The sequence below is a fragment of the Neolamprologus brichardi genome, chromosome 10, assembly GCF_056152115.1.
Source record: "Neolamprologus brichardi isolate AB-2024 chromosome 10, ASM5615211v1, whole genome shotgun sequence".
Taxonomy (NCBI): domain Eukaryota; kingdom Metazoa; phylum Chordata; class Actinopteri; order Cichliformes; family Cichlidae; genus Neolamprologus; species Neolamprologus brichardi.
In genome coordinates this window covers 34144374-34156865 of record NC_142113.1, presented here as the reverse complement: position 1 = coordinate 34156865, position 12492 = coordinate 34144374, and the positions used below count along the sequence as shown (strand labels likewise).

Below are 12492 nucleotides of genomic sequence, written 5' to 3'. Positions count from 1 at the left end.
TCCTCGTGAGGACACACCGGATGTCTCAGCACAGAGAGGCGGTCGCCACGGTGATTCTACTGTAGAGACATGAGCAGGTAGAAACAGCAGCCAGCTAGCTTACCGTTAGCTTAGCATTAGCATGGTGATGTGTCGCTCATAACAGCAGACTCCTCAGGGAGAGCCGAATGTTCAGCACCAGTGATGCGCGAATCATGAACGAATCGTTCAATACTCGAGAGTCATTTTACTGACTCGTGAATCATGATTCACAAGCCCAACTGACTCACTGACTCATCCCTGTTGCTGTTAGCAAACTAATTTCATTAGTAGAAATATATCTAGCTTATAATTAAAATTGTGGAGAAAAAACACAACATCCAGTATCTCAACAAAAACATTTCTGCTCTGAACTGGAAGAAAAAACCCTGAGTAGAAGCTCACATCAAGACAATAGCTCCTTGGTTCACAGTAGCATCGCTCTGCTAACATGCTAACAGCACATTTGAGCTACTCACCCCCTCCCTCCTGGCTCACAGCTTCTTCTTCTTCTTCTTGGTTGGTAACCAATGTTAAGGTCCATTACCGCCCCCTGGCTCACAGCTCAGTGGACATTTAGATGAGAAAATATATATTTGACACATTTGAGGAAAATACTAATAAAATAAGTTAAAAAAATAAATAAATGTTCCCTTTAGATTTTTTTTTTGCTCTTTTTTGCTCTATAAAATAGTTGTTTTCTTTTACAATCACTCATCTTAGCAAATTAAGTTTGAGTGAAAATATACATTTTTGCACTCTCTGGTCAACTGACTCAGTGACTCAAATGACTCAAAAAATTCGATTCACTTTGGTGAGTGACTCATTAAAACTCGATTCAGTAAAAAGAATCACATTTATCATCACTATTCAGCACCTGCTGCTGAGCCCTGATGAGAGCCCATGCAGGCAGGCGGTACTTTGTACTGACGGGCACACCATGCAGCCAATCACATGCAAAGACACACTAGGATCATACTATTATGTCAAATATGGAAGGGGGGGACCGATCCAAAAACAGCGAGTGTAGAGCTGCAGGCCTGGAGGACAAAAGAATTGAAACTTTTGTCCGGCTGTGTTCTCCATAGTAAAAACATTCAAACAAAGCTTTTAATAAAATGTTTTCCCAAAACAGAAAACATTCAGAATTGAAAATTCAGTGTTGGACTGAAGAGCCATCGAACAGCACGAGTTGTGTTAGCAGCGCTGCTGCTTCTGTCCTGGAGCCGTCTCCACTTTACCGTCACGCTCTCATCCTTTTGTGCAATGACATAAAAGTCACGTTCACAGCTGTGTGGCTGCTCTGCTGCACTGCTGTGCGTCCTGCAGTCATTAAATGCATTACTTTACTGCATTACTGAGAATGTAATGTGATTATAGTAACGTAGCAAGTGATGATAACACGTTACACTCAGCACTGACTGTAAATGAGCCAGTTTATGTTAAACCTCATTACAAATGTCTCAATCTGACATACAGGTAAAAAAAACTGGAATATATAAAGTGTTTATTTTCATTTATATATTTTTATAAAGTTGAATGAAACCAGTTTAAATAAATAATCAAACTTGTTTTTAACACATTTTAAATGAACGAGATGAGACCTCGTATGCAGCTGAGTTCAGCAGGCTCCGCCCACCTGAACTCGTTCATCAGGTTTATCCGAAACCTTCATCTCTCCAATCAGAGCGACCACATCAGTCACACAGGTAAGATGATCCCTCTCCTTTTATATCATCTCATTATTGTTCAGGTTTCAGTCGCAGCAGCTGTGTTTGTGTGTTAGTGGGTTTGTGTGTCTGCTGCTCTTTGCTTCTTCGATGGTTTGAAACAGTTATTCTAACGTTCCTGTCACGTTGCCTCACATGAATGTTGTTGTTATACCTTTAAAATGTTTGCTGACCAGCTGGTTGAACTCCACACCAAACTCCATGCAAATATTGTCTTATTTTACCCGTGTCTGTGTATATCCACTGACCACAGTCTTGGGCTTGATGACGATGATGACTGTACAGCGTGTGACGAAATATTTGGTATTTTCATTCATCCTCATTGCGTCCACAGGATACAAACACGGGGGATTCTCTGTAGAGCTCACGCTGGGTCAGCACACCTGAATCACATGATGAGTTCATTACCAGGCCTCTGGAGAACCTCAGGACATGTTGAGGAGCTAATTTAGTCATTTAAATCAGCTGTGCTGGATCAAGGACACTCGCGTCCTGGTGTAGACGGTGATGAGAACTCTGTTTCACCTTGAGCTTCATATTTTCTCAAAAATCATCACCAACATTTGGATTGATAAGACTTTTTAATGTTTGAGTGACTTGTGCACATAGTTTAACGTAACATCATATTTCCTGTTTGTAAAATATCAAAGTAAAAGCTTGAACTCGGGACAGCTGCGTGATCATTTCAAGATCACAGGAAGTGGACCTGACTCTGTGGACCGTGGAGGTTTGTCTTCTCTCCTCTGTGGCTGCGTCGTGCTGTTAGTGCCGACGTTCTCGTTGTTCACGCGGCTCTCTGCCTTCCTGTGATGTGCAGTTTGTAGATAAAGTCTCAGTGCTGGTTTCTGTGGGACTTTATCAGTGCGTCACATCTCTGTGGGCGAGTTTTGGTCCACTCTTCTTTACAGCATCCATGCACAGCTCTCTGAGCTCTGATCTTTGGTTCTTGTGGTTAGTTCAGGTGCAGCTTTGCAAACCTAAGTCGAGCTGCCTGGCAGCTCCTCCAACCAGGCTGTACTTTTCCATCCATTCAGTTCCTGCCACCTGGGTCGTGGGAGCAGCTGTAAGCCCAGGTTCCCTCACTCACAGTCAGGAGCTGTGATCTGTCCGCTCTGTCCTGGGGCCTCCGTCAGTGCGACATGCTTCAAACGCCCAGCAGGAGCCCAAACCTCCTCGATGTGGCGCAGCGGTTCAGGTTGGAGCTCCTCACCCCAACTCTAGGAGAGGGTTCAATCTTTTTCTCATGTCCTGCCATGAACTTTGACCTTTGCCCTGCTAACTCAGGGAGGCGGTGACCCGTGTGAATAACTTGTACTAACGCACACTTGTGATGATTATGGAATCTGTTAATAAACGACTTCACTGAGCTCTCTGCTGCAAACAGCTGATCACTAACGACTGTGTGCCACAGGTGTGACTGAGTCCAGGTGTGTGTGTGTGTCGTCAGGTGAACAATGAGCCGGCCGGTGACGACGCAGCCTCAGCAGCTCTTTTCCTCGGTGGAAGCTGAGTGGGCTTCAGGGATCTGCGACTGCTGCGACGACATGAAGCAATGTAGAGTAACACACACGCTCCAATCAGAGCGGACTTTACTGATCCCACACTGACACTCAGGACCAGACTAACAGCTGGACACGGGCATGCAGCCGACGCTTTAACAGCTCATAAGAATTATTATAAGACTAAACACTCTTTAATTGATCAGTTTCCACAGAGACAAACATCAGCTGTCATCTGTGGAAACTTTGATTTTAAATAAATTTATTATTTTAAATAGATCAGAATATAAACAGCACTGAGGTCACATGTTCGTTCATTCACACTGAATCTGTTTGAACCTAAAAATGTTCAAAATCAGACACAAAGCTTCTTTGGTTCTTTGATGAGTTCATATACAGAGCAGCTGCTGAGGCTCTGCACCAAACTCCATTCAAAAAGCGTCAAATTATCATCAGTGTGTGTGACGTGAATCCATCCAAAGGGGAACAACATCAGCTGAGCTTGGTTTTACTCGCATCTTTAAAAAAACACAAACATCGTCTGAACCTCAGTAGCATCTACAGTGTAAACAATACGTTTATTTGTTAAACAAAAGGAAAAAAAATCAGATTTATGATTGAACTTTTTTTTTAATCAAATATAAAGATGCTGTTTTTATTTTTATGTATAGTTTGCAGTTTGTTGCTCTTATTTTTTTCAGTTTTTTGTGTTACTTTGTTTCATGTTGTTGTTCAGTTTGTTTTTGACGTCGTGTGTGTCGTCTGTCGTTCTCAGGCTGCTTCGCCTTCTGGTGCTGCCCCTGCTTCGCCTGTCGAACCACCAAACAGCTCGGTCAGTGTCTCTGTCTCCCCCTGCTGGACGTGTTCGGCTGCGTCCGTCCCATCACGATGTCCATCAGGGTGTCGCTGCGTCAGCGCTACGGCATCAAAGTACGACCGTGAGGCGGCGCTGAGCCGCTCGTTTGGTTGTAGTTAGCAGCCGCTAAGCTAACATTAGTCTGTGGCTCACTCTGCCTGTTTCAGGGGAACCTCTGCTCCGACTGTTTGTGCTCCACCTTCTGTCTGCCCTGCGTTTGGTGTCAAATGGCCACCGAGATGAAGAAGCAGAAGCTCCCCACCGTGCAGTGACATCATCCACCAGTGATGATGTCATCGGCGTCGTGGCCCAGCTCCGCACCAGGAGAAATCAATAATCATCAGTGTTTGCTGTATTTATCAGTTATTTGTTTTTAACAAATCAGTTTATGTTCTGTTGTTCATCTGTTTAGATGTTTGTTCGCTTAAATTCATTAAAATTAAATTCATGCTTGTGACTGAGCTTAAAGATGAATCGAGACTGTGGAGAGAAGCTCAGATCTGATATTTAATCAGTGCACAAATATTCAGTCCGTGTGAGCTTTGGAAGGTGATTTCAGGATTTACATGAAATCATTTAAATGTTTTTACACAATTCAAGTTTGGCTTCTAGCCAAATTCAATACTGACAAAATAAAAACCTTTAAAAATGGAAATTGTATTTAAACTTTTTTTTTAATTGCTTCCCGATCAAATGTAATTGTTAGCAGAGACGGGTGTTCCAGCAGAATCTGCATGAATATTGAAGATACTTATTATCTAGACGGAGGAATAATCACATGTGGGGCATCGGCTTTTACCGGAACATTCACACAAAAAAGGTGACTTTGTTTTATTGAACTCTCCGGTATACTCCGCAGCATAACAAGAAGCATCCTTTCAAAATAAAATCACAACAGATGACAATGAGGGCATACCTATTACCTAGCTCAACAGTAATTAAATAAATACTCTGAGTAATGTGTCTGTGTATGTGGAATCAAAGGTGTTATACTGTTCATTACTTTTCATTATCAGTTTTTCATTTTACTGTCGTGTCACTTTGCAATAAAACCTGATCATTAAGTTTATAAGAAAATATTAATAACAAACTCTCTTCAGATCATTCTGATGAGCAGTAATTAATTTTTGTTTGTTAGCTTCTTCTAATGAAAGAAAACTCTCGAGTGTCCACACAGTGAAGCTGGTTTTTAGATTTTAGGGGAATTATTTCCTTCTTACCGAATCCAAAACTCTTCACTTAAACTTTCACTTTTTAAATGTTATTATTTATCTCTTTATAGACACAGATATATATTTACGCGGAAAATTTCTTTAGTGTCAGTAAAATTCTGACTAAACCTAAAAAAGGAAGTTTGGTATTTTACTTTGAAGGGTGGTGCTGCCGCTGCCCTCCGGGCCGCTGGTGGCGCTGTGGTTCGGCATTTTCATAAACGGCAGAGAGAGTCTTGAAACACGTGTGGGGTCTTTTCTGTGTGCGTGTTGTGATCAGCAGGCAGGAGTCCGAGCAGAAAACAATTAAACGGGTATCGATTACCGGTGATTATCGATCAGAAATGACGAAGGTGAAGAAGGAGAAAGTTTCGGAGGAGGGTGAAGAAGCCGGTACCGGGGGCACCGAGAGGTCGTACCAGGAGCTGATCGCTCACCTGAACCCGATCGCTCAGCCGCTGGCCTCCAAAAAACTCAGCAAGAAGCTCTACAAATGCGTGAAAAAAGGTGAGAAGAAGAAGAATCCCGCTAACGACCGGGAAATGTTGGAGATTGCTGTTCTCGTGGAGGTGGCGCCGAACTCTGTTTAAAAATTCACGAATTTAACGATTTCTTCCTGCTCTGCAGTTGGTAGAGTCGATGCAGGACTTTAAATAAGAAAGTGTTCAAGTCGTTTAAAGCTTCTGGTTAATTCGGCCGTAAACACGTCGTTTATAGATGCACAGTTTGTAATCTATTGGTAATTTTCTGTGAGAAATCAGCGGCTGTTTGTACAGCGTCATCCTCAGTGAAAGGTTCAGTCAGAAGCGCTTCTCGGATGAGAGGTGAAACGTCTTCAAGTAACTTAAAGAAGTCCAGACGCTTTTCTTTGCAAGCTCCTTTGACTACGATGACCTGGATGACTGAGAACCTTCACAGACACGTTCAGTCAGAACCGCTTCCGGTTTCACTGGGCGTTTTAAAAGGCAGCTGCATGTGCTTTTATTTTGATGCTTAGCAGAAGTGTTTTTAGTATGTGAGAAAATCTCCTTCACAGTTTGTGAGGGAACTTTTGTTGTCGGGAATCATGTGAACGATGTGTTCACGCTGCAGATGTTTGAGCTTTAAACATCCAGATGTGCTCCTCCTCACTTTACATGCAGTTTGCAGCTGGACTGGGCTTGAAGGAGGCGCAGATCCTTCATGTTGCACTTGAGCTTAAAACTGCGAGTTTTTGACTGGAGTCTGGTTTAATGTGTCTCTGTTTCTATCGTCCAGCTGCCAAAGTGAAGAACATCCGACGAGGAGTCAAAGAAGTTCAGAAGTTCATCAACAAAGGAGAGAAAGGGTGAGCCGCTGCTGCACCTTTCAGCGCGTCCTCAGGTGTGTGTGACGATCACAGGTGTGTTTATGTGTTTCTGATGTGTCTGCAGCATCGTGGTGCTGGCGGGCGACACGCTGCCCATCGACGTCTACTGCCACCTGCCCGTCATGTGTGAGGACAGAAGCCTGCCGTACGCCTACATCCCATCTAAAGTGGTGAGTGACAGCGGACAGGTGTGCTGAAGGTCTGTCACCTGGTGGGGGCTCTGAACGCGTCGCTCTGTCAAGGTTGGATGGAGTCAGTCGACACGAGTGTGTCAGAGCGCTGTGTAAATGTGACGTCTCAGACGGTGACGGTCCGTACGCGTGCGCAGGCGTCCGTGTCTCTGCCTGCTGTTTCTGACCATGTGGACACGGCTGCACGCGCCCCGGCTGCACGCGCTCCCCAGGCAGCAGATTATACAATCAGGAGTTCAGCTCTTATTCTTTGGACAGCGTGCGCCGTCTGTGGCTGTGGCGCTCATTCGACCTCACATCTTGTTTTAGAAAATGGTTCGTGAGGATGTCAGAAGCTGATTGGTTCTTGTGCATCACTTTGTACGACTCACAAAACAAACTTTTCAGCTGAAGCTCCAAAGGTTGATTCTGTTCATCTGGATGTTTTCAGTGGGAGAAACGTTTCGTCATCATCGGGCGACTCCTTCAGGGTTCGTACGGGTGCTTGAAATCCTTGAAAATGCTTAATGCTTGTCTGTTTCACCGTGTGACCCCGCCCCCCCTCGGACAGTCGGGGATGAGTGCGCTAACATACCTGCAGGTTGCTGTTTTAATGAGTGTTTGATGGAAAACAACAAATGGCGGAGTTTGCGCTTTCCAGTCATGATAGGTGAATCCTAGTGAATAATTTTCCAGTACGTGACCGTTACACATGCTAATTTTAAAATTATGATTATTATATATATATATATATATACACTGTCAAACTCGCTGGAGACATGATTGAAACACACTGAGTGTGATGCAGTATGGCAGCGCTGTTATGGATGCTGTGAACTTAGCTAACATTACTCAGCAGTGATATGAGTTCATTTACTCGAGTGAAAGCTTTAAACATTAGCTGATACATAACTAGCTAACTTAAGCTTTCTGGTTAACCCTCTGGGGTCGACCAGAGTCTCCATTTCAACTTGGGTCAAACGTGCGGACTTCAAACTATGTACCAGTTTTTAAACTGTGTTGATAGGTCACGTAAAACTGATGTTTTTAGTTTTTTTTCTGAATACAACAGTGACGTTTACTCCGGGAAGAAGCGGTAAAAAACGGCGTTTTCTAAGGAGGGCGCTAGCAAACACGCTTTGATTGTGAGTGAAAAAAGAAAAAAGCACTCCTTCCCTATTGGTGGAAAAATATACCACGTCGACCAATCAAAAAGTGATATGGCGACATGTGGCATAGTTTGGGAAGAGAGGGAAGCTTTAGGAGTGAGCGAAAGAGAGAGAGAGAGAGAGCGTTTTGATACTGAGAGATTTGTGAGGTTTGCCGTGTTTGGAGTCTCAAGTTAGTGTGTAGTTAGTGTGTTGTTGTTGTTGTTGTTGTTTTGTGTGTCAGTTCTACTGGTGAACGTCACAGTTGCTGCCTTAAAGCCACCAAAGGCAGACTGCAGTGTAAACATGTTTGTGGTTTTTACAGACAATAATATCACTTTTTTCTACTCGTGTTTTAAATTTTGTCTGGATTTAGATAAATTCTGATACAGTTTGTCAAAATGAGAAAATAACAGATCGGCAAGATAAACAGTTTTTAAAGGTGAAATAAAGAGAACAAATCAACCCTGGAGCCCAGAGGGTTAGAGGCTAAAGTACTGTTTATATTTGTGTGCAGCTGCAGCTTCTTTGAGTATTAACTTGGTGCCTTTGGGTGAAGTAATGGTAATATGTCCATGTGGTCACAGAGAATAGCCTCTTGTTTCTGTGTTTATCGTCAGCACCGACACATTAAACTACTTAAACATTATAAATGTCTTCAAGCTCACACTGACACAGTTCACGCATTTATGTGTGTTTGTACATGAATATTTCACACTGTAAGGCTGCCTGTTTGTTTAAGGCAGATGAACAAAATACACTGGACTTGTACATAATAACATCACAGATGATAAATGAAATAATTTTAACTAGATGCTTTTCATCCTTCAAGTCTGACATGTTGAATTGAACTATGTGATGTGTTCAAAGTCAGTGCTGTTCTCCAGGCCTGTCTGACATGATGTTATCAGCACAAACACTTTAAAGATGATCGTTTAGGACTTCAGCAATAATACAGACAGCGATGTAGTTATCAAAACAGCTTTATTGGGAATTAACTTAAAAAAACAAACATCTGTCTCCTATTTTCAGTCACACAAGACAGAAACATCAATATCTGATGAGAAGACTTATTTATTTATTTTTTTGGGGGGTCAACAGGAGAAGAATATCTAACAAGTTGATTTGACTTAATTTTTAAGTGAAATGTGCATTTAGAGTTTATACACGATGTATATAAGACCGTTTCCTTTTGCAATATTTTTGTGTGGTTTGTTTTTCTATTTCTTAACAAATGGGGATCAAAGGTGTTTAAGGAGGTTTTCATTTTCACATGGTCTTACTGAGGTGACGCGAATTGAAACATGCATTCTTTTTTTTGGGGCGGGGGGGAGGGGGGGGCTGCATGTGCTGGAAAAGCTTGAAAAGGGACCTTGAAAGTGCTTGAATTTGACCCTGAAAAAGGCGTATGAACCCTGCTTCTTCAGTCTCAGCTGACTGCAGGTTTCAGCCTCATAAACAGGACATTTGCATAATGACTGAAACCAGCAGCACTGAGGGAACAACGGGCTGGGAGCTCAGTTCCTTAATCATAATGATGCAGATTCTCATGACCACTGAAAACGTCCAGATGAACAGAATCAACTTTTGCAGATTTACTTGAGCGTGCATCGAGACGCTTTCAGTAGAAAAGCTTTCTTTCATGCAGATCAAACCACCAACCTTCTGATTAGTCGATGACCGGCTGAGCTTCAGCCAATCAACTAACGAACGTCTGATCATGTGACACGTGAGCACGCGTCAGCTTCAGACTCTTATTTTCAAATCTTTTGTGATTTCCTGACTTTTAGTGTTGGGATAATTTCTCTTATTTTGAAAATTCTGTGTGCTTCCAATTTCATTCATAATAATGAATCACAGTCGTCCAGCCTGGAAGTAATAAATGCATGAACTAGTTTTTCAGCGTCACTCTGAGACAGGATATTTCTAACTTTAGAGATGTTGCACAAATGGAAGAACGCAGTCTTACATATTTGTTTAATATGTGCGTTGAAGGACATGTCCTGGTCAAAAATGACTCCAAGGTTCCTCACAGTGTTACTGGAGGCCAAGGTAATGCCATCCAGAGTAAGAATCTGGTTAGATACCATATTTCTAAGCTTTTCAGCGCCGAGTACAATAACCTCAGTTTTATCTGAGTTAAGAAGCAGAAAGTTAGTGGCCATCCAGGTCTTTATGTCTTTAAGACATTCCTGCAGTTTAACTCATTGGTGTGTGTTATCTGGCTTCATGGACAGATAGAGCTGGGTGTCATCTGCATAGCAGTGAAAGTTCTGGCTTTAAAAATTTTTTCATTTCCTGACTCTTATTGTGAAACTCTGTTCCAGGATCTGGGTTCCTCTGCGGGCTCGAAGAGGCCGACCTGCGTCATCCTCATCAAACCTCATGAAGATTACCAGGAAGCGTATGACGAGTGCTTGCAGGAAGTTTCCAGCCTGCCCAAACCCCTCTGAAGCCTCCCGGCCTCCCCTTCATAAGCCCCACCCCCTTCATAAGCCCCACCCCCCAAAGGAACAGTTCTTCCTCCAGCTGCGCTAACAGTTTCCATCCACTGCCAGTGTTTGTGCTAAGCTAGGCTAATCCAGCAGGAGGTTTAAATCCAGACTTCAGATAAAGAACGATGTTGATGTTTGAGTGAAAAATGATTTTGTATGATCGATGTATTGATCTGTGATCAGGACTGTAAAGGCAGATGTTTCACAGATGTTTTTGTTTTTTCTTATTAAAGTCGTTAACGCTGCGACGCGTCTGAACTCGTTCCTGCAGCCGCACAAACATCTCGATGGGTCGTCTCCTCCCCTTCATAAAGGATGCTTCAGTGTCTCCTCAGGTGAAGGATGCACTGAAGGATGCACTGAAGTAACAACAGCTGTTTGAAACGTTACCTGTGAAACACGAACGGGAGCTTTAATGAAACAGGTTCAGTTATATTTACAAACGTGCTGAACAAAAGGATCGAAAAATTATTTATTACAACATTTTTATTTTTTACATAAAATCTGGACTTAAAATGATGTTGTTCAACATATTTTCTCTAATTGTTAAATTATTACAACATATGTTTGATTATATATGTAAACATAATATTAAAGGTAATAAAAGCTTAGTAACAGTTAAAACTTCTGATTTTATGACATTTTTTAAGGTATTATTTACCTGCTGAAGTGTAACAACAAGAATGATGATGATGATGATCAAAAATCAGTTTTTGTTATAATAATAATAACACATGTTATTCATAGGCGCCTTTAAGACCTCAAGGTCACTTTACAAAAGCAGCAATAAAATATAAACATGACAAAATCACATTTAGACATGAGGTCAAAACAACAACAACTATGGTGAAGATGGACTGAGACAGATCAGCTGTGCAGCGCTGAATAGACGAGTTTGAGACGTGATTTAAAAGTGAGAGTTTGTGGTCTGATGAAGGAGCATCCGAAGAGTCCCACGGTGCTCAGGCGAGCAGGTGGAGCAGGTGGAGCAGACAGAAGGCTGGAGAAGAGCGGCGTGTACGAGGGGGTGGGGTGGAGAAGATCAGATAAATATGGAGGAGTGAGGTCATGAAGCAGTTTGAAAGTGAGAAGCAGGATGTTGAAATCGACACGGAGGTGAACCAATGAACAGCTGTTCTACGTTCAGTGGATCCAGTTCTGGAAATAATACGAGCAGCTGTTTGAACCAGTTTATGGAGGATTCATGAGAATCACAGTAATCTACACAAGATGTTTATACTGACTGGAGGCTTAATGTTGTGGAGGTGAAAGTAGGAAGGCTGAGTGATATTATACCTGTGGTGTGAAGGACGGAGTGCTGAGGGGAGGGTGTGACATCAGAGTGATCAATGAAAGACTTCTGATCTGATGCCTGTTAAAATTAATTCTGTTTTATTGCCATTAAGTTTAAGAAAGTTGTGAGTAAACCAGAGCTTGATTTCACTTAAACAGTCAGAAATGTGTGTGTGTGTGTGTGTGTGTGTGTGTGTGTGTGTGTGTGTGTGTGTGTGGCTGTTGTTGTTTCTGATGCGGCTGAAGGTAAACAAACAAATCTGATCACCTCGATTGATCAGTCATATTTCGATCTGATGAAACAGCTGTGCAGAGAAAACATCTGGAACATGTGGCTCAGTTTCAGCTGCTGCAGGTGTGCGGTGCAGCCACACGGGGGCAGCAGCGTGTTACTGTTACTGCAGTTCAACATGGAGCAGCTTTGTTTATTTATGCAGCCTTGGTTTGTGACAGCAGATCGATGATGAGCGACAGTGAAGCAACATGAGAGACTCATCAATAATCAATAAACACACTCATTGATCCACATTTCACAAAAACGAGCAAAAGGACCAAAAATTAGTAAAAATACAAATAAATTTGATCCAAATTGAAGAAAGAATCAAACGAATATTTGAAGTTTAAAAAGCACAAACATTACAGGGTGAGACAGGAAATGATGTCACAGCTGTTACATCATCAGTGACCCTGCAGCATCTAACCTGCGAGCTGGACCCGGAGCCAC

At 42.4% G+C, this 12492-nt stretch overlaps 2 protein-coding genes across 2 annotated transcripts; both read left to right on the top strand.

Annotated features, from left to right (window-relative positions):
- Positions 1–3202: 3202 nt before the first annotated feature.
- LOC102776845 (cornifelin homolog B-like) lies at positions 3203–4503 on the top strand. The gene is made up of 3 exons (XM_006808274.3): positions 3203–3302; positions 4023–4177; positions 4271–4503. The coding sequence occupies exons 1-3, from the start codon at positions 3203–3205 to the stop codon at positions 4373–4375; spliced, it is 360 nt and encodes a 119-aa protein (XP_006808337.1). The 3' UTR covers positions 4376–4503.
- Positions 4504–5546: 1043 nt separating this feature from the next.
- Positions 5547–10942, top strand: nhp2 (NHP2 ribonucleoprotein homolog (yeast)). The gene is made up of 4 exons (XM_035915552.2): positions 5547–5821; positions 6572–6641; positions 6727–6832; positions 10308–10942. The coding sequence occupies exons 1-4, from the start codon at positions 5659–5661 to the stop codon at positions 10431–10433; spliced, it is 465 nt and encodes a 154-aa protein (XP_035771445.1). The 5' UTR covers positions 5547–5658; the 3' UTR covers positions 10434–10942.
- Positions 10943–12492: the final 1550 nt, after the last annotated feature.